At 47.5% G+C, this 21,162-nt stretch overlaps 1 protein-coding gene across 1 annotated transcript in view; it reads left to right on the plus strand.

Moving 5' to 3' along the window:
• The first annotated feature begins 239 nt into the window (after nucleotides 1-239).
• Nucleotides 240-21,162, plus strand: part of SLC67A1 (solute carrier family 67 member 1) — a 58,066-nt gene continuing 37,143 nt past the window's right edge. The window contains exons 1-4 of the mRNA XM_084207881.1: nucleotides 240-410; nucleotides 1,754-1,851; nucleotides 3,815-3,960; nucleotides 4,840-4,972. Coding sequence (XP_084064007.1) covers nucleotides 255-410; nucleotides 1,754-1,851; nucleotides 3,815-3,960; nucleotides 4,840-4,972 — 533 coding nt within the window. The 5' untranslated portion in view covers nucleotides 240-254. The remainder of the gene's footprint in view (nucleotides 411-1,753; nucleotides 1,852-3,814; nucleotides 3,961-4,839; nucleotides 4,973-21,162) is intronic.

Genomic DNA, 21,162 nt, shown 5'->3' on the forward strand with positions numbered 1-21,162 from the left:
GAGGCTGAAGAACCAGATCTGTGGATTGTTGTATGGTTACCTTTGATCCTGCCCAGCAAGCAAGCAAAGGGGAGAGGAAAAAAGGAAAGAAAGAGACATTCAATCCGTGGCATGCTGGCTCAGCACCTTTCACACTGTAAGCTTTGAACTGTGCACACAATTTGTGCCCCTTATCTCCGCTTCACGTTGGCAGCTAGCGAGTGCCTCCGTGTCATTTCCCTGCCCGTCCTGTGACAAGCCATTCTGGGAGCACCATGAATGCAAAAACCAGCTCTGCAGGCCAGCAAGAAGCCTCAGGAATGAGGAATGAGACCCTGGGAGAGGCCAAAAGGCGGCAAGTGATCCGTGTTGCCTATGTGATTGCAGCCCTAGACCTGACCTTTCTCTTCATGCAGATGGGACTCATGCCTGTGAGTATGGGTTCTCTTGCTCCACAGCACGTTTCCTTCAGTGACGGGCTCTGTGGTTTTCCAGCAAAGCCAGAGGATGGTTTTTAGCAGCAAAGAGGAAAGGTATCCTTGAATACTTGACAGGAATACTTGGTATTCTTACCAAACAGGCAGGCTGTGTCTCTGGGTACAGCCAGACCATAAAAGCAGATTTGTTACTTGGGATGCAGAAGTGCCCAGAGCCCTTTCCTGGCCGGAGGGCTCTGGGTGAAGCTGATGTAGTTTGTGTCTTCTGGCACGGACTGTGAGTGACCCATCCTGCAGCTATCAGGAAGCAGAGGTTTCAGATCAAAGGTGGGGTTTTCTGAGTGTGTAATTAACCAGCTCAGTGGGATTCATTGCTTCTCACTTACGGGACTCTTATGTCTGATTTTATAGAATCAGTGAAGACTTTTGGTTGGAAAATACCCTTAAGGTCCTTGAATCCAATCAGAAACCTAACAGTGCCAAGTCCACCACCAAACCATGTCCCTGAGTGCCACATCTAGACATTTTTGAGATACCTTCAGCGATGGTGGTTCCATCACTTCCCTGGGCACTCTGTTCCAGTGCAGAAATGTTTTGCAATATCCTATCTAAACCATCCCTGCCACAACTTCAGGTCATTTCCTCTTGTCCTATTGCTAGTTATTTGTGAACATAGACTGACCCCAGCTGGCTACCAATCCCTTTCAGGCAGTTGTAGAGAGAGATAAGGTCTCCCAGCACCTCCAGGCCAAAAAAAAAAAGGCATGACACAACAAAAACATGAATCAGAAATAACTTTCATTGGCTCTTCAAGGTGTGCATCTTGCAAGTTCAGGCTGTGGGTGCATCATCTAGTAAAGGCAATATTTGCTCATGTTGTACTTTCATTGATTCTGGCTTGCTTGATTAAACAACAGCCTCAGAACTTTTCCATAGTTATCTCCCAGAGGGTGACTGGGCTGTCCCAGGTGCAGGGTCTGGAGGCAGGAAAGCATCTAAATCTTCCCTTATCCCCCTTAGCAGTTGCTGAATGTGTTCAGCTGTGTTGAACTGCAAAGGTAAATGGTGATACAAATGTGCCATCTGGTGCAAAATTGATAGTTTTGATCACATCTCCCTGTCCTTCAGGGTGTGGGATAGAGACATTTGGACTTTATTAAGCTGTCAGTGTCTGGCCCACTGAAGATTTCCTCTGTAGGGGTGGGGAACTGAAGGAAGTGGTTGTTTGGAGCTGTGATCCTCTCCACACAGATATTAAGATGCTTATTCATAAATATAGTGTGCTTCTTTTATGTTTATTTGTTTTTTGTGTTGGTTTTTTTTTCCCCCATTTCTAGTACTTGGCAAAGAGCCTAGGTTTGGATTCAGTGGGGTTTGGCTATCTGCAGACTATCTTTGGTGTCCTCCAGCTCGTGGGAGGTTACATTTTTGGAAGGTAAGTGAGAATGATTCTCATGACCCTTTACATAGCTGAAAAAGGCCAGGCATTTTTACACTTTCATAAAAATAAGTTTGTTCTGGTTTGTGGTCCTGTTGAAATGTTTGAGGATTTCATAATGAGCGAGGGAAAAATAAATGCTATTATTAGAAATACTGCAGCATAGAAGCAGCCTTTATATTAACTTAGCTACATTTTAATGGCACACATTTAAGTGTAACAATATCCTGGGAATGGGCTTAAATCACCAGAGTCCTCAGAGCCCAGGTCCTAACAGTTTAATCCTGCAAATGTTTTATAGCCATGTGTAACCTTCGAAATGTCTTATTTATTGATGGTAACTAGAGCTGTCAATTTCAATAAGTGAAGGAGGTGTCATTTCATCAGCTGAATCTGCATCCATGTTGAATACAAATTTAGACTTGCATGGACCTTTAAGAACTTCTGAGAATCTTTTTAAGAGTATCTATAAACTCAAGCTATCAAAATAAGAAAAGAGTGGAAAATGCTTGAGTTTTCTGCCTCTTTACCCCATGGAACAGACTCTCCTGTTCCTAATGAAATGCAAATAGCCCTGAAAAATTGAGTGGTGGGAGAATGCATTCCTAAAGACCAGGAAAAATAAAACCCTGAAGGATGTGTGTAATTCAGTGACAGAAAACTAAAATGGGACCAAGAAAATCTAACAACTTCTCTTGATCCTGCTACTGGTCAGCCAATTAATAAATGGATAGGAGCTGGTGTGTGCTGCTTCAGTTTACCTGCAGGAAATTTATGTTCTGGCTGATGTAGATTGGGAGCTCTACAGGATCCTCTGGTACATGGAGTGGGGCACTTTGAGGATCTGATCTCAGCCCTTGGACACATTTTCAAATAAATAACAGCAACATTTGATTCTGTAGTGCTGCTTGGCAGAAAATGCATTTCTAAGAATGGAGATGGTGCAAAAGGGCCCACTTTTAATGTTTTTCCTAATAATACACAAAGCTAGAGTAGTATTTCTGTCCTGGATCTGGTGCCATCTGAAATCTGGTTCTCCTCCCTGCATGTCATTCACTAATATCCAGAGTCACTGCTGAAGGGAAGGAAAATGGCAAACCAGAATCTGACTGGGACTGAAGGTGTCCTTTGCCAGATTGAAGCCAAAATTTGCAATGTAGCTTTGAGATAAAAAGGGTTTTTCTAGACATGAAACTGCTTTGATGTCAGTGTAGGGACAGATTAAATAGAAAATAGGAAAAAAGAGGATAAGAGAGAATGCGTTTCTTAGCTCAGTTTTTCGTGTTCTTGCTTGATGCTCCTAAACAGACATGAAAAGATAAAGCACTGTGCTTACTTTTAAGTAACAAAACAAAAAATTCCCCACACCAACAATGTAATGATTTGTGGTCTTTAGGTAACCAACAGCAAATGTAAACTGCTCTGGCTTACATGTAAACAGCAAAGTTTTGACCTGTACCTCTCCCTCAACAAAAAACCTTTTAATTACTTAAGTTTAGCTCTGTTTGTATACCAACCCTGGCATTTTTAGGGAGGTGTTCCTCTTAATGTACACATAACTAATTGCTGTGCAAGGTAATATTCATCTGCTAACTGTACTATGCAGCTTAAATAAAGGGAAGGAAGAAGGAATTGTAATGAGAAACTCTATCTAAGGCTGTTTTATGGCCATCTTAGCCCCTGTTGCTCAGAACCAGTTCTGTGGTACTCTCAGACTTTGTCCTTAAGCTTTTTGGAGTTGAATTACAGCAAAGAGTTGGAGGTGGGTCAAAACCTGATCTGAGTTTTGCCTGTTTGTGTTTTGGGGCTTGGAGGGTTTGTGGTTGTTTGTTAGTATGTTTAGTTGTGGTGTTGTTTTTGCCCCTTGAATAGGAGCAAAACTGATTTACTATTTGAGAAGTCTTTCTTTTTTTTTAAACCTAAATAGAAAACTGACAAGCTTGTGCCATTTCTGTACCAGGTTTGCAGATCAATTTGGTGCCCGGGCCGCCTTAATTCTCTCCTGTGCGTCTGGAAGCGTCTTCTTCCTGCTCATGTCCCTCTCCACCAACATCCCCCTCCTCTTCCTCTCCAGGCTGCCAGGAGTGTTCATGCATGGGATACCAGGTGAGGTCAGTCAGGGATGAGTAGCTTTCCAACTTGCTCTTCCTGCCTGATCCCCCCCTTCTTGCTCGTTTTAGGGGAAGTCAGCAGGTCCAACAGCATGAAGGAAGGCAGGAGGGACATGGGAGGGTCCTCAGGGGGGGAATGGTGGGAGCATGAAGCAGCAGGTGTACTGCCTGTGGGAAGCAGTGGTTATTAATGTGAGTTCCAGGCCCATCTTCCTGTAGAATCTTGAGGGAATTGTTTGGCCTTCATCACCCAGGCCATCATGGGTGCAAGTCACTTGCTGGCAGCAGTGTTACCCCAGACTTTCCAGCTGCCTTCTTGCAACCAGGATATTTTACACAAAAGCTTTTTCCCTTTCTCCTGGTAAAATGAGCATACTGGTAAAAATTAAACATTATTACAAAAATACTTTCCATGACCCACCAAGATGTTCTGTTTGGCCTGATGTTTCCTATATTTTTCATGTGGAAGACACAAAGTTCAGCTACTAGAAGTCCATGTAACTCCTGCAAGACAAATGAAGTTGATAATGCTTCCTGTCACTTGTGAAGGGGTTCATCTGAGTGGTTTGAATGGTTCTGTTTCTCATGACTGGTGGGCTGTTGTGTTCAAAACTGATGGACTATGGGGCTCCCAGAGGAGATTGACAGTGCTTGTTTGGAGGCCCTCTTCCATGTAAAGTATGAAAATGAAAAGCTGGGGAAACTGCCTCTGGCCAGAAACCATCCCAGAAAAGTTTTAATTGGAAAAAAACCCAACAAAACCAAAAACCCCAAAAGCTCTTAATGGCTTAGCAATAAAACCATGGGAACTGCTGGGGCACCTGCTCAAACCCTGTGGAAAGGTTCTTTTAAGGGCTGTTTTTCCCCCCTGCAGGTGCTCAGAAGGTTATCACAGATGTGACCACTCCTTCCCAACGTGCTGCTGCTTTGGGGAAGCTGGGCTTTTGCTTTGGAGTGGGCATCATTGCTGGCTCTGCCGTGGGAGGTGTTCTGTCCACCAAATTTGGGTGAGTGGCCCACTTGTTTGGTACTGAATTTGTTGCAATCATTGAGGGAGCTGCTAAAGGATATTTTGCTGCCCTACAGCTTTTGATGCTGTCTTACTCCTGGTGGCAGTAGAGGACCATACCAGAACTCAACATTTTGCTTTCCCTGCTGCTGCAAAGAATACTCCCACTGTTTTCAAGGAGATCTTGTTGAAAATCTCACCTTCTGCCTGCTTAAATACATTTAAAAACAAACTAGATTGAGAGGTGGATTTTGTCTTTCCCCTGATTTTCTTGTCTTTGGAGCTGAGTGTGCTGAAAGAGCTTTTAAGAAATGATACAGTACAAGTGAGAAATGGAAATCAGGAGCAATGTGAATGGTGTCTTTGGGGGATGTTCAATATAGGGCAAGACTATGGAAAAGGGGAAGGCAAGCTTGGGACAGTGGGGGAAGAGAGTGGGGATGTCTAACCCTGTCACAGCAAGATGAAGCAGACACCTGACAATTCCAAGTTGACTCTCCACAGCCTGGCACATCATAGCAGCTGCCACCTTCTCTTCCATTTTGCAGTAGGAAATAAATGTTCAAAAGGTATGGTGTGTCAGAGAATTTTGCAGGCAGTGAAGTGCACGTGGCTGTAATTTCCTTGGAGGATTCCCCAGCACTGCTCTGGTGGGGGAAAAAAGTCCCTGGTGGACATTCAGGATTTTGTTTTGCTCTACTTCTCTTTACTATGGATGCTTGCTTCTGCAGATTCAGGTTAAAATAACTCTACAGCATAGGATAGAAGGTAAAAATCGCTCCCATCCTTGTCCTAGTGCCGTAAGCTCTGTGGGCTGTGTATGGCCATGCATCTCCTGGGTGTTTTGCACAGGGCACAGTGGATTATGATGTGGAGTGTCGTGTGTTGCTCTCTGAATCCCACTGTGCATTCAGGGACTGCAGTGATGCAATTTAGCGTGCAAAATCCTTTCATAGGTTCAGGAGAATGCTGTAACCTTGGGGAGCAGCCCTAAAACCTGTTGGCTGCTGTACCTTGTCTGTGTTGGCCAAATGACACAAAACTGATCAGGAGGATTCATTTGGTAGTTATGACATGGTTACATAAAATTAAAATTGGAGACATACATAATATTAACTGATCATCATTTAGAAGGTTTTATACACTGCCTGAGTGCTGGTTTTAATAAGTATTATTTTTAACCAAATACAGTGATTGTAGACCTTTATGTGTTAACTGAAAGCCAAGGTTACCTCAGTTCTTAGCTTTGATTATATACCCACATTTAAACATCAACATAGAAGCGTCATTGCCATCTAGAAAAAATTTATGGGGCTTCACTTTCCAGCGTGTGCATCAGTCATAGATTTTAGAAGAGAGGCAGGGGGAGGGCATCTCCTGTGTCATTTAATCGGTCAGGGACATTGACTGGAAGGCAGCCTGGCTTTTGCGTGTTAGGGCTCGGCGCTGTCAGACAGCGGGAGGCTTCCAGACTCCTCGCTCGCTTTGAAAGCTTCTGGACCTTAAACTTCGTGACTGCAGCACAACGCTGAGAAAAGCGAACCTTGTCCGTAATTCCGGGAGAGTAAGACGGCTGCCTGTGGAAAACGAGCTGGCTCTTGGCTTTCCCGAGCAGGGCTTGTTTCCCTTGCGTCCTGCGGAGGGCAGCTTCAGCCCGCCGCTCCTGCCCGGCTACTCTGCAGTCCCACGGCAGGGCTGGGGAAAGCAGCCCGCCCCCGGCAGCGCCTGGTCCTCTCCCTGAGGATCTGTGCATCCTCCTGGAAGGACCATGGGAATTTCTACTGGCACGGGACGAGCTGTGCCGTGCTGGCAGCGCCCTCCTGAGCACCGAGATGCGCGCAGAGGGTTGATACGATGGGAGAAACAGCAGCTTCAGCCTTAGGAAGCCGCGCTGGGGTTCGGTAGCAAGGTTTGCTGCGGCCAAACCCCACTGTGCTTAGCTCCTCTGCCAAATCTCAGTGCAAAGATTCGAGGAACAATCCACCGGGTTTTCTTTCAGTGTTTTGGCTGGTACCGGTGGAGAGCAGGAATTCAGTTCTGTGCCACGAGCAGCACCGAGCATCGCCATCCCTCCGGCTGTGCCTGCCGCCCCGGCCGGGGAGAGGAGCGGGGGCTGCCCGGGGACGTGCCCGAGGCTCCCATGCTGTGTCCCCCAGCCCGGCTGCTCATCCTCCCGCCCTCTTTCCCACTTTTGTACAGGAAGGCACCAGCTGCGCTTGGAGCTGTGTAATCACTTCCATTTTTCCCCCCAGAAGAATGACCCAATCACCTTCCATTGCAAAGAAGGGTTTCTGCTGTGTCATGGAAGAGCAAAGCTGGAGATTTCTGTCCACTCTGTGGGCTTTGCTTTCCCTCACCACAAAGCTGGCCAGCATTCCCCATGTGTTGTTGATGGCATTATTCATATGTTAGCAGTGCTTTGTATACAAGAGAGGGAGTAGAAATCGCTCTCAGTTCCTCAGCTGATGTCATTTTAGTATTATTCTTCTGTATTGTATTTACCATTGATGTATTTGACCTAAAGAACTGGTCTGTTATTGTTTCCATTGTTGGAATAATATTTGTCAACCCTTATTTATTAAGGGAGCCCCGAGGAAGTCGAATGTCTTGTTCTGATTTGCATAGGATTTTCTGGATGTTAGATCCTGACCTCTGCTGTTAAACTGTGACTGCCAGCTCCAGCCCTTCCTCTTCTTCTCCTTGAAGTGCTACATTTCCCCCCATGTGTTCCAAAACTTTGCTGCTCAGGCAAATTTCACCCCCTGAGGATGAAGTATAAGCCAATTTATTACCACAAGCGCTTGTAACCATTTAACCATTTGGGAAGTGTTTTCCTGTTTGTATGGATTTTTTTTGTTGTTGTTTTTTTAATTGGCTTTTTCTGGTACTTGATTGGTTGGGTCAGGATTGTGGATATAAAATTTCTTCAGCTTGAAAATAACTCCTGTAGTTCAGCTGAGGGCTACACAGGTTCTTGGGGAGTGCAAACTCCCTAACAGTTCATCCACAAAAGGGGACTAAAAAAAGGAGCTCTGTTTGCACTCTGCAGAGCTTCTCCCTCCCTGTACACCTTCTGCAAATCTGTTGTGGGGCCACTTGCTGCAGGTGAGTGCACCCCTAAAGGGAGGTGATTTGGTGTTTGCAACAGGCTTTTGTGGCAGCCCTGTGGGTGAAAGGTGGATGTAGGCAGCTGGATTAGTTTTCAAAAGTGGAAAGATGAGTCTAGGTAGTTAATTACAGAGATTTCATCCTTTCTCCTGGGACTATGATTAATTACATTTGGCTGCTTTTTTTCTTTCCTTCTAACAAGGCTGTAGAGAATCTCTGCTGCATCACCCAAGAATTGTTTGCTTTCTATGGACACGGAGAAGTTTCTTCATTTTAGTGACTCAGCTGTAGGCTTAAATCTCCTGGAGCAATTATTCTTTTGATTACAGCAGGCTTTGGGGAGAGTTTGCTGGGATTTTTTTTCCCCCTGGCTCTGCTATTATCCTTTTTCCTCGTGGGGAAAAGAAGGAGCTTGTTTGCCTGGAGTAGGGAATTGCATTTTTTATATTTTTTTTTCAAAAACCCATTTGAACCAAGTCCTCTGGCAGGGAATTTCTCATGGCTTCGTGGCAGAGTGGAAAAACTGTGGGTGTTGAAAGGACTGAAGGTTGGGAGCTGGGAAGGCGGGTGGGAGCACAGCAAAGGGTGAAAGGGTTGTGCTCCATTTCGGGACAAAGCAAGGCATTCTGCTTCTGGGAGCTGCTCCTGCTCCCTTCCAGCAAAAACTCTGGTGTTTCTCTGCCTGGGATGATGCTGCTCAGCCAAGCAGCAAGCACTGGTGGTGCTTGTACAGGCATTGCTTTGTCCTTTGTGTCAAGGCACTTGGGAGAAAGGGAGGTGGAGTCTGCTTGCCAGCAGGCAAGTCATCCATAATCTCCAGCATGGTCTGTCACTGCTGGTTGAGCTCCCTGGTGTCCTGGCAGGAATGGGGACAGAAGAGGAAATGGGCTGTTTGTCAAGGAGCTGATGGCTTGGGAAAGGTGCAGATGCCCTCAGCTGTGGCCTTCTCTGAGAAAACAAAACAGAATCTAAGGGTTTTTTCTTGTCACTTACTCTGCATGGCAGCTGTCTCAATTTGGAAGACATGGCCTTGACGTTTATCTGTAAAGTCTGTGATAGAGGATCGTGGATGTTATCCTTCAACAACTTGTTGGTTCAGAAATCAGGTTTAGGGCACTTCTGTCCTCTATTCCCAGCCCCAGAATTTTCTAGTTCTGATAACTGTTTAACCTGTTCTTGAACCTGAGAAATGTCTCAGTGCACTTTGGGTGGAGTTCATCTAATCTTAGACATCTGCAGGGGAGACAATTACACCTAAATTTGCAGTTCAGACTCTGTGGTTGACAGAGAGGCACACAGGTGGTTCTACAGCATCCTTTACCTGCCTTCCCCATTAGGCCACCAATTTTTAAGTTTGGGTCCGCTGGCTTTCTGCTATGTACCCAGTTTATAGATGGCACTGTCACTGCAGAGGTGCCCCTGTTCCCTCTTAGCCCACCTTCAGCAAACCTGGCTCTTCTGTGCTCTCCCTACAACCCCTGGCCTGAGCTCCAGTGCAGGGAGGTGTGATGATGGAGCCAAGAGCTCCTCCTTGGTCCTTCACCCGTAGGTGGGGCCCTTTCCCAAGGGAGGGAGAGTGGGGTTGAGGACAGGAGCCAGCAGCTCGTGCCCTGTGGCTGCCCTCAAGGAGGGCTAGGCTTGGCTTCAGCTAATGGGGGGCTGTTGGCAGCCCCTTCCTCAGCCTTATCAGGTGTGCTCTCCATTTTCTTTCAAAACCCTCTTTCCCACTTAGCCTTCTGCAGGGATTATGTTGGGAGGGCTGTGAGTGAGGCTGTGCCAGCTCACAGGGGATGGCCACCTGCCCCTCTTCCCCACAGCGCCCTCCTACCTCCTGGGCATCTCTACCTTTAGAGGTTTGCTGCTTCATTTTCCTAAAGTAACCATGGTGAAAATGCATTTTAGGATAAAAAACCAAAAAACAAGTATCCAGAGCTCTGAGGTTTGGAGGCTGCTGGAAATTGGCTTGCACCAGAGCCATGGGAAGAGGGACTCCTGGCAGGATTTGCCTGGTTTCCCTCCACAGGCTGACAGCAGTTATCCAAACAAACAGGCAGATAGAAAATAAAAGGGAGAGGGAGGAGGATATCTCCAGGGGAGCTAAGGAAATTTCCCTGCTGCCTTTTCCAGCTTTCATCGTGCCTGTGCACTGGGGGAGGCTGCCCTGCCTCGCACCCCATGCCTGGAGTCAGAAAGTGAGGGGGCGGCGGGCGAGCGAAACCCCGGTCTGTGTGCGTGGTCGCCAGATCGCAATCAAAAGCCTGTGTGTTTGTGGAGTCAGCTCTGCTGAGCAATTATGGATGTTTGAACGCTGCTCCCCTCTCCTGATGCTTTGAAAGCCTGTGCAGTGCAGAGCCCTGCCTGGTCTGTTGGTAACTGCATCCCTCCTCGGCTGTGAGAGGTGGTGGCTGATTTTTCTTGTCAAGCCTGGCTTAACAGCCCCAAGGAATAAGTAAAAAGTGGAGGCAAGGAACCCACAGTGAAACCAAAATGGGAATTTTATTAAAAGACACGAGGTATTTTAGGTCTGGCCTCGCTAGCAGAAGTCGAATTGGACGGCTGAACATGACCCTCACAGCCCAGGTTACACAATGAGGCAGTGTCTGCTCATGACTCACTAGAGCTTCATCTGCTCTTCCCACTCCTGGACTATTTCACGACTGGGCAGCAAATCCAGCAGTATCACTGGGGACTGAAATCCAAGAAAATACTGTTTTCTTTGTTAACAGAAAATAGAAAGTACAGAATAGCTTGTGGTTAAGTCCCTGAATTGGGATTTGGGGCTTGGCTCTGCTGTGATTTTCCCGTGAAGCGAGTAAGTTATCCCATCCCTCTGCACTGCTGTTTCTCATGCATAATACAGGGCAAAGCGATAGTGTTTCCTTCCCTCATCCAATACATTTACAATATTGCTATTTAGATCATACAGCCTTTGGGATGCAGACTTTCTCCATCATGAGGTATGCTCATGCAAATATCTACTACCTTGAGGGAATACATCCTGCTTTTCCTGGATGTATTCTCTTTTTCCTCCCCTGGTGCCCTGGGCAGGCAGAGTCTTTGTAAGCCAAATTACCATCCAATTCTGGGGGTCTTGTTTCTTTTTTTTTTTTCTTTTTTTTTTTTCCTTTTTTTTTTTTTTTCCCCTTTCTTTCTTAGTTGTTTGTAAAGAGTCAATGCCAGGTTAGGTTTTTTTTTTTTTTTTTTGTCATGGAAGAGTCCCAGAGGCTGAGCCCAGCAAGACCTAGCAGAAGGACCTCCAGGGCAACCTGAGGTGGCCCTACCTTTGTGTTTGTGCATATTCAAGCGGCCAGCCCTCTCCTTTACTTCTCCTAATCCTTTTGGTTCAAAGGGTCATGCTTATGTTTCATTCTGATCTGCTGCAGTGAACAAGCCCAGCTTTGTGGTGAGGCCAGGGCAGGAAGGATGTGGTGCTTGTGTGGGAAGGACTATCAGACAAGGGAGGGAGGGAGGGAAGGTCAGGATGAACGGAAATGTGCGGATGTGGCTTGTGAAGGGTGGACTGGGAGGAGTTAAGACTCCTGGAGTTAAGGACTTGAGGAGTGAAGCTCTGCAGGAGACAAACTTAGATTTTAGATGTATTGTGTCACCAGGAGCAGTAAGATTAGGGCACAAGGGGCTTGGGCTGCAAGGAAGGAGTGTTTCCAAAATAGACCTTCATTTGCCACAGGGGAAGAAGGGACAGCACATCCACTGCTGCTGCTTTCCTGTATTTCTCCTGACTGAAATGTGCCTGCTGTAAAGGATGGGCAGAAAAGCAGCCCTTTTGTAAGGCTTTGGTCTTGGCTTTTAAGCCATTCCCGGTGCTTTTCTTGCTGCTGGCTGGCTGGCTGGAGAGATGCAACACCCCATTGTCACAAAGTGCCAGTTCACTTGTGTGCCAGGCTGAAGGCAGGCTGCTTGAATGGGGTGTTTAGAATGAAATGGAACGGGTGTGACCTTCTCATGAACTACACCAGCTTCCACAGCCCCACCCAGGGCTTTTGTTGGCTCCCGGTCTCCTTAGGAAACCCTGCTTGCAGCCACAGCAGCAGAGCCACAGGTGTGTGAGCATCTGGGCAGTGGACACGGCCAGAGGGCAGAGGAATTTCTGAATGGCCATCTCCAGGCTGCCCCTGGCACCTGCTGTCTCCTTCACAAACCACGGGACAGTGCAGCCAAGCGAGCAGGTATTTCCAGCATCAGAAACTTCTCGGTGCTCCTCAGAGTCCGGTCAGTGAGCAGCTGGAGCGCGTGGAGCCGCTGCATGGAGCTCTGCCCGGGGATGGATGAAGCCAGGACCAAGGGTTTATAGGTCAGGACTAAAGGGAGGACAGGACAAGTGATGCTATAGTCTGGGTCTGCTCTAGGCCATCCAGCCAGGGTGACAGAGCAAATGCATCCTCTATTCAAATAGGAATGGCCTCGTGTTCAGAAGCTCTGGTTCTGGGAGGGACAACAAATCTGGTGATAAGCAATGCAGGAGGGGAGAGAACTTCCTGCTCTGTCTCATACAGGAGCCAGCGAGGAGAGGTGTGATGCTGGACCTTGTTCTCAGCATGGGAAAGGCTGATGAGGAAGGGGAAGCTCATGCACAGCCTTGACTGCAGTGACCATGGAATGGTGGAGTTTGAGCATCTCAGTGCAGCAAGGAGGGTGCGGAGCAACCTGCCTGCCCTGGACTTCAGGAGAACAGACTTTGGCCACTTCTGGGATCTGCTTGGTAAAGTGCCATGGGATAAAGCCCTGGAGGGAAGAGGGGTCTGAGCAAGCTTGTTGATATTCAAGGATCATCTCCTCCAAGCTTAGGAGAGATGCATCCCAACAAAGTTGTCAGGCAAAAATGCATGGATGAACAAGCAGCTCCTGGAAAGTCTCAAACAGAGGATGTCTGAGGGAAGCTTTCCAAGGGTGGAAGCAAGGACAGCTAGCCTGGGAGGACTACAGAAAGATCATCTAAGTAGCCAGGGATCAGGTTAGGAAAACAAAAGCCCTGACAGAATTAAATCTGACCAATGACATCAAGAGCAATATGAAAAGCTTCTATGGGCATGTGGTTGATAAGAGGATGATGGTGGAAAATACAAGCCCCCTCCAGAAGGAAATAGGAGACCTGGTTACATGGGATGTGGAGAAGGCTGAGGTATGGATGATGTTTTTGCCTTGGTCTTCACTGGCAAGTGCCCCGGCCACACTGCCCAAGTCAGAGCCAAGAAAGCAAGAGCAGGAACTGGGAGAAAGATCCCTCTGCTCTAGAAGGCAAAGCTCAGCATGACCCAGCAATGTGCACTTGCAGCCCTAAAGGCCTTCTGTGTCCCTGACTGCATCCAGAGCAGTGTAGCAAGCAGTTTGAGGGAGAGGATTCTGCTCCTCTACTCCACTCTCAAGACCACTTGGAGAGCTGCATCCAGCTCTGGAGGCCCAAGCATAAGAAGGATGTTGACCTGTTGGAGGAATCCAGAGGAGGGCCACAAGGGCTGTAGCACCTCTCCTGTGAAGACAGCTGAGAGAGTTGGTGGTTTTCAGCCTGGAGAACACTCTGGGGAGACCTTAAAGCACCTTCTAGTCCATAAAGGGGGTCTATAAGAAAGATGGAGGGGGGCTTTTCACTAGGGCGTGTAGTGACAGAACAAGAGGTAATGGCTTTAAATTCAAAGAGGGCAGGCTTAGGTTAGATATTAGAAATAAACTCTTTACTGTGGGAAGGGTGAGACACTGGCACAGGTGTTGTGAGTGCTCCATCCCTGGAGGTGTTCAAGGCCAGGTTGGATGGAGCTCTGAGCAACCTGACCTAGTAGGATGTGCCCTGCCCATGGAAAGGGTTTGGAAATAGGTGATCCTTAAGGCCTCTTCCAGCCCAAGTCATTCTGTGATTCTATCAAATGTTCTCTGTAGCATTCAGATTACAAGCTCCTGACTGCTTGGGCTGAGCCCTGTGCTGTGGCAAGAAGGGCAGGAAATTACCATAAGCACTGCTGGCAAACAAAGATGCTGATCCAAGAGGAGGGCAATGCTCTTGGTGGGATCTGTGATAGTCTATTAGTGCACAGAGCTTAGCGCTGTGTGTTGAGCCAGCAGTGTGTCTGTGCCATAGGACATGCTGAAACACTCCCAGTTTGCCCAGTCAGCATCTGCAGGTGGCAAAACAACATCTTGTGGGGTTGTATCCCACTTGAGGGGGGATATGCAGCAGCAGATTTGGAAGAGTAGCATGTCTTGTTATTAGCTATTGCTTGGGAGACCGCTTGGATGGCCTGAGAGAGACAAAAGCCTTATAGGTTCATTAAAATTATTTGCTTTGCTTTATCATCATGTAAGGGGTTTGGCTCTGCTCTCCAGCTGCCCTCTTCTGCAGAAGCAGTTGCCAGCCTTTCTAGAAATCACTGTGATTTTCTTCATCCCCCACTTGGCAATGTCTAAAGTGGATTTTCAGCAGATAGGAATTCAGCACTTTTGGACGTCCAATCCATTTAAGGTAGTTCAGGATCTGAAAGCTGTGAGAGTTTTTGAGAATCAGAGGTTTTCCTGTTTAGCTGCTATTACAGTAACTGTTGTTTCAATTTTAATTTATTTTTCTTTGAGGAGAGGGGACTGCATATCCAATCCATTGTGGTCTATATGCAGTATTAACTTTCTCAGTCTCACTACATGTTCCTTTATTCCATTATATTCTCAGCTAAAACTTTTGGTCTAATTACATCTTTACAAAACTTCACTGTGAATCCCTTTGAAATCTGCACCATTTTTATGGGATTTGGTTCAATTCTCTTTTACCCCAGGGTATGTGATCTGAGACATACTGAAGTCATTGTGTTTCCTTTGAGTTTGGTTTTAAATCAAGCTCCGGGTAAAGAAATTTGTAGAGGAAGGAAGGAAAGCCCCAGAAGCCTAAAAGATTCCTGCAGGATATTTCTTTAAAAGACCCTGAATAATTAGAAATCCCCTTGGAAAAGCCATCTGGGGAGCATCTGAGCAATGCTTACAGGAGGCCAGAGTCTTAAATGCTGTTCTGAGACTTTTAAAAAAGGGTAGATGAAAGACAGTAATGGTTATTAAAGCTGAGGATGTTCATGCATCACATGTTTAAACTTACTTCCTACAGAAGCTTGGAGAGGCTCCTTTCTGATATAAAGCTGTATAACAGATTCTGTCTTGTGCACAATGGGTTTTTCCCCCCTTCCCTTTCCAACTGTCCGGACACAGTTAGATATGAGACAGATGATGGATCAGTTCTTCCGGCTGACGTTTTCCAGTGCAGCGCTGGTGGTTTCCCAGTCTTTCAGGAATTCCTTTTCATGACAGAAAGAGGCCTTCTTCTGAATCTAGTGATGTTTAGAAAAGACATTTTTGAAGCATTTGTTGAATGACTCCTCTTGGGTAACTGGAGGAGCCTGTGGTGGGTGACACCAGGCTCACACCTCGCACTACGCCCACGTGTGTTCTCATTGCATGTGATTACACGGTCTGGGATGTGTAATTGCCTGATTGCAATCTGTACACCCTAACAAAAGTTGCATCATTTTGATTTTGCCTGGGTGCTGTGTGGCAAGCACTTTGCACACAGAGGCTCTTGGCCCTTGAAGGATTATATAATTTTTTTCCCTGTACTTGTGTTACAACTGCTCTGAATAGCAGTGGAGCTGAATTGTTTAAAGGTTTTTCAGCACACAAACTCTTCCTTGACTATTGTGGCATCCAGTGTGAGCAAATGCTATTTGCTCTTCTCCAGCTATGCTGGTGAGAGGCTGGGTGCCCACTGGGAAAGCAATCCAGAGCCCTCCCTGTGCATTAGTCACTTACCTCAGCCTAACAGGACCCAAGGTCAGATGATGGAAAAAGGAGTGACAAATACCTACCAGGAATAATCCAGCTGGGAGATAAGGCCTCACCTCTCTCCAGGGGATGTGCAGGGAGCTCAGTGGTGGCACCCAGTGAGGGGGAAAGCGCAGGAATGCAAAAGGCACGCTCTGACAGGGCAGTGAAGCCATCTGATGGCACACTCAGGCACTCTTTTACTGGGAACTGGGATCTATTCCTGGACTTTGGAAGTGAGCCATCCAAAAGTAAATGTTTAGTCAGCCTTGCAAGCTGTCTGAAATGCGTGACGTGCCTGTGACAGGGTGATTTTATGGGGATCAGGCTGACCTTTCATTGTCAAATGTGATTCTGCTAGAAAGAAAATCTACAGACAAGAGTTGATAAGGTGTGGGAGAAGTTTAGCTGTCTGTTCTGGAAAGCTGAGCTGCAGGGGAGAAAAGGGAGCCTGCTTCTTCTGCAAGCCTTCCTAAAGGGCATGGGGGAGGGCTTTCCCTGGCATGGTGGTTGTACCCTTCAAAACAAGCCCTAAATCTGGGGATTTGGCACAAAACTGGGGCTTGCTGCCAATATTTGTCTCACAGGCATGAGTGGAGCCCCTGGGCTTTGGGTTGGGGCAGGCTTCTTGCCTTGAGCAGGACTGTGAGGGCAGGGAGAGGGGAGTGCAGAGACAAGCTGGGCTTGGTCGCAGTGCCGAGGATGCCGTGGCTGCTGGAGCGGATGGGGATGCCAGGGAACAAGAGCCAGCTCTCGAGGGGAGCATGGTGAGCCCACAGCAGGGTGTGGGGGGAGAGGAACAGAGGGCACCAGCAGCTGAGCACAGTGACTTGGCCAAAACCAGAAAGCCAAATCTCCAGACTCTGGCTTTTGGAAGCCTGTAGCTCCAACTGTGGGTTGGGTTTGGGGCTGGGTTTTACTTCATTTGGGAGAGGAGAGAATTACAAAATGTGGATCTGGGTTCAGGTTACTGTTCTGCTCCCCTGGGCTATTCCAGGTGTTCAAATATGAACTTTTGGCCCAGGCCCATCTCTAATTAGGTGTATTCTTTAAAAGTATTTTCCTTCCTTGGCTCCTGTGCTCTTGGCTTGTCTCCACTAGCCCTCTCTGCTGTGCTAGAGCACGGTTTGCTGGGTATATTAATTGAACTGTTTACACACCTGGTTTCCTGCAAGAATAGACACCTAGCTCTTTCTTTTGAAAAGACAAGCCCAGAGGCTGTAAACAGGGATTGTGCTATGTCTGGAAAAGCTGAACTGCTGCTTATCTGCACTCCCTGGGGCTGTGGGAGCAGCAGCTGCTGCAGACATGGGTCAGTTGAGCACAGAAACCAGCCTGTGCACTCTTCCCACCAGTCCTGTCTTGCCATCCAGCTCAGGTCCTCTAGCAGCTGAGGACTCACCTGCTTTGCAGGGTTATTCCCTTTTATTGTGGCAGTGACAGGAGAGGCCCCACCTGGCATTTGGGTCAGCTCACATGCAAATTTTGTCTTGTGTGTGAAAGCTGGGGATGTCATCCTGCAGTTCTGTCCCATGCAGGACGGCTGAGGGGACCTTTCCTCTCTTTTGATGGCTTTACCTTCCAAGGGTCATTTCTGTCGAAGCTCCCCAAAAGCAGCAGTGTGTTCATCACCCATTTTACTTTTCTAGTCATGGCCAAGGGACATCTTTCATAAAACACTGTGTGGCTCAAAGAATGACTCTGGAAAACAGGGTTGGTAAGACCAGTGTGGTGCCGGGCAGATGGAATCGCCCCTCACGATCTCTTTGGCTTTAAAAGGTATAAGCATAAACATGTGCCATTGCACAATTTTGCTTTCAAAGTATGAAAGGATTACCTTAAAATACTCTGATTTTTGTGGTTGCGCTCTCCACCCCTGAAGCCTGCAGCTGCTGTTTAAATGAGTGACATTGAGTTTTACTTTGCTGCCTCATCTCTTTGCTGCAGGTGACTTGCACTTCATCTGGAAGGTACCAGCTGACCCCTGTGTAAGGCCACGAGCTGGGCAGGTTGCTGTGCTGTGCTGCTGGTGTGGCACAGCCCACGGAGCGCAGGGCTGATGGGCTGGCCCTTGGGATCTCTAACTCTCTGCACTACTCGAGGCTTCCAAATCTTGGAGGAGTCCCCCCAAGGCAGGCCCTGGGGAAGGGGCATGCAGATGGATGGGCTGGGAATAGGGAACAGGAAACCAGATGCACCTTAGGGCAAAATTTGATATCCAAATTCCAGTCCAGCTAGGAATGGCAAGTGCTGCTGTTCCCAAAGCACTGGCCTAGACTCCAACAACCTCCAAGCAGACACAAAGTCATCCACTGGGGAATGCAAGAAGGCATGATAGCAGCTTTGTGCTGTGGGAGAACACCAGCAACTCTGCCCAGGAGCAGCACAGCTCCTAATCACCCAGCGAGCAGCGACTTTGTCGTTGAACTTTATGTTGGCATTGGTCCCTGCTTGGCTGCTGAGTGTTGGTTACAGGCCATGAGTGTTACAAGCTGTAAGGGCTGGGAAATGTCAGCTCTGGAAAAGGGGCCTGAAAGGACAAAGGTGACAGGTACTTTTGTCCAGGCTTGCATCAAAACCCCTCAGAGAGGAAGAGAAGGCTTACGCTATCGCCCTGCTCACCTTCCCTCCTGTGCCATCAGGCCCCTCTGCCAAAACCAGCAATTGGGGCTTTTGCAGGAGCCCAGTGGCTACCTGCAGCCAGTGTGCAGCGGCACAACCGCTCTCACTGCGCTCCCTGCTCCTGCTAATGCTATCAAATCAAGCAGGAAATTATTTTTGGAGCGGTGAAGCATGTTGAAACCCAGCAGAAGGCAGCTGTTTGCGTAACCAGAGTTGTGGGAGAGCTGCCTCCCTTGTTGCCAAGCGCTCGACTTCCTATCCTGGTGAGAAACGGCTTCCCCGCTCCCGGCAGCGTGAGCGAATCCCCTCAGGCTTGGGAGGCTGGGCTTGGTCCAGCATCCATCCTTCCTGCAGTGCCTGCTTCACCGCTCTGAAAGTCCCCAGATGCTTTTTGGGGTGGGAGGTGTCTGAACTAGCTGATTCTTACTGCTTAGATCACTACTCAGCCCGCTCCTTAAAAAGAAGCTACCCCTAAAACAGAGGGTTTTCTCCCGAATTTCAAATGCGTTTCAGTTATCTCTCAGCAGAGGTCCGTGTCTGGCAAACAGCCCACGCTGGAAGTGAAACAATAGCTCTGCCTCAGTCTGATCATCTGCACCATGTGTTTACACCCTGGCTGCGTTTCCAGCAGCAGTTTGGTGCCCTGGCGGCACACACAGTGCCTTCACAAGGATGTGCCCTGGCACGCAGCTCCTCTGGCTGCACTTCAGCACCTCCTTTTCAGCGTAGCTCTTTCAGGAGCTCCCAAATGTCTAATGGGGCTAGGGTTGTTTTCTTTTTATTTTTTTCCTTTGTAGGGAGGGGTTGGGGGCATGGGCTTGGCATGCTGCTTCTTTTTCACTCTCTAGCAATGACATTTCTGCCTTTTCTTTCTGCTCCATCACTGCAAGCTGGTGTCCAGGCACTGGCCTCACCTCCACCTGTATGTTGATGTTTCTTTTACCCAAACAGGTCTCACCCTGGGCTCTGCCTACCTCTTATGCCCTCGTACCAGAGCAGAAATGAATCCTTCAGCACTTTAGTGAAATGCTGTGTGCCATAAAATGGCATTGCTAATGTGAGTTGTGGGATTGCATTAGCCAGAAAGAATGAGATAAAGCCATGGCTGCAGAGACGGGGCTTGAATTCCTGCCCCCAAAATGTGATGCTGCTGTACAGAAGGGAAGGACTAAGTCAGTGCAGAGAGGTTTCAAAAGCCACCATGTGGGTATAAAGCCTTTTTTGTTTGTGGAATTATTATGTCACCCCTCAGTCATGCAAATGTCGCCCCAGAAGAAAGACTTCTTCACATTGGTGCCCTGTTCTGGAGAAGTCCCTCCCTGATTATTCATGACCGCTGACTCCTTCAGCCATGTGCCCCTTTCCTGAGGGCTGCAGGGTGGAAAGAAATTCCCTGACGTTGTGAAAGGCAGGAAAAAATCCAGAAATGACTCAGTCTGAAATATTTATGCCTTTTCAATAGGGTAATTAAAATCTCATGCAGCCCAGTTATGGTAAAAAAAGGTGTCTGTCCTCTGAGAGGCTGAAGCTTGTAACAGTGACGTGAGCGTATGTCAGCAGTGAGAGCTGGGATGATGGACAGGGTGCTTTCCATACTCTATCAAAGTCTTGGTGTTAAGCAGATTAAAAAATAATTTTTAAAGCCGCTGTTATTTCACTTAATCATAACCTTTCAGCACAAGTGCTGGACAGCTTCTGTGTGATTTGGTACTAGATGATGGAGCCTTTTGTTTCTGTCTGTTCCATCCATGTCTACATTTGCAGCTATCTAATGTTTTGCTGTCTAGGGCTGTTTAGCACATGGTTTAGTTGAAGATCCAATTATTTTCCCCTTGCCACTTAATTGGTCCCTGTGGCATCATTATGCCTTGTGCCTTTGGTTTTGCTTCGTTTGCTTTGCGAGGGACACAGAGTGGGAACACCCTTGGAGACCTCCCAGCCCCATCTTGAGTGTGCTGCCTGCCTTGTCTTTCAGCTCTCTCTCTTTTCTTTGTCCCCTCCATTGGCCTGAAGGGATGAAAGAAAAAGCTTTGAAAAAATCTCCTGTTTGGTGGCTGCTTTAACTGGTCACTCAGGTTTTGCCTGCTCCAAAGCCATCCTTGGTCTACAGTGCTTTAGCCCAAGTTTCTTGGGACCTAAACTGAAGCATTTATTAAGATGTACCTCAAAAGGGAATTACAGTTCCTGACAATAAAATCCAGCCCATGAAATGAAGTTACTGTGAGTCTTAGAGGCAATGCAAAGAAAGGAACAGCTGCAGAGCGTGAGGAGCAGTACATTAAATCCATCAGTTTGAAACCTCTAAGGTCGGTCCTGTTTCCTCAGATGAATGTCAAATGGCTGTGTCTGAATGGTACCTCTATTTCTCTGCTGATATTTTACCAAAGTGTCGCTGTAGGGAAGGGTTTAATTTTACTTTGTCACCTTATCTCTGGGAACCACTTCAGTTCCGTTTCCATGACGTTCCTGAGACGCGTAAGACTAGAAAGGGATTTATTGTGTCTTTGAACTGCCTTTTGCTCTGAGGAATGAGGATATAATTGTAACGTAGGAAGGGCAAACTGAACATGTTCAGGCTTGTACTGCCTGATCTTTCCCTGTTGCTTTTTTTTCCTTTGCCCCTTGCAGCTAGCACCCATGACTGGGACT

The sequence above is a fragment of the Fringilla coelebs genome (assembly GCF_963513975.1).
Source record: "Fringilla coelebs genome assembly, chromosome: 6".
In the NCBI taxonomy this organism is placed as follows: domain Eukaryota; kingdom Metazoa; phylum Chordata; class Aves; order Passeriformes; family Fringillidae; genus Fringilla; species Fringilla coelebs.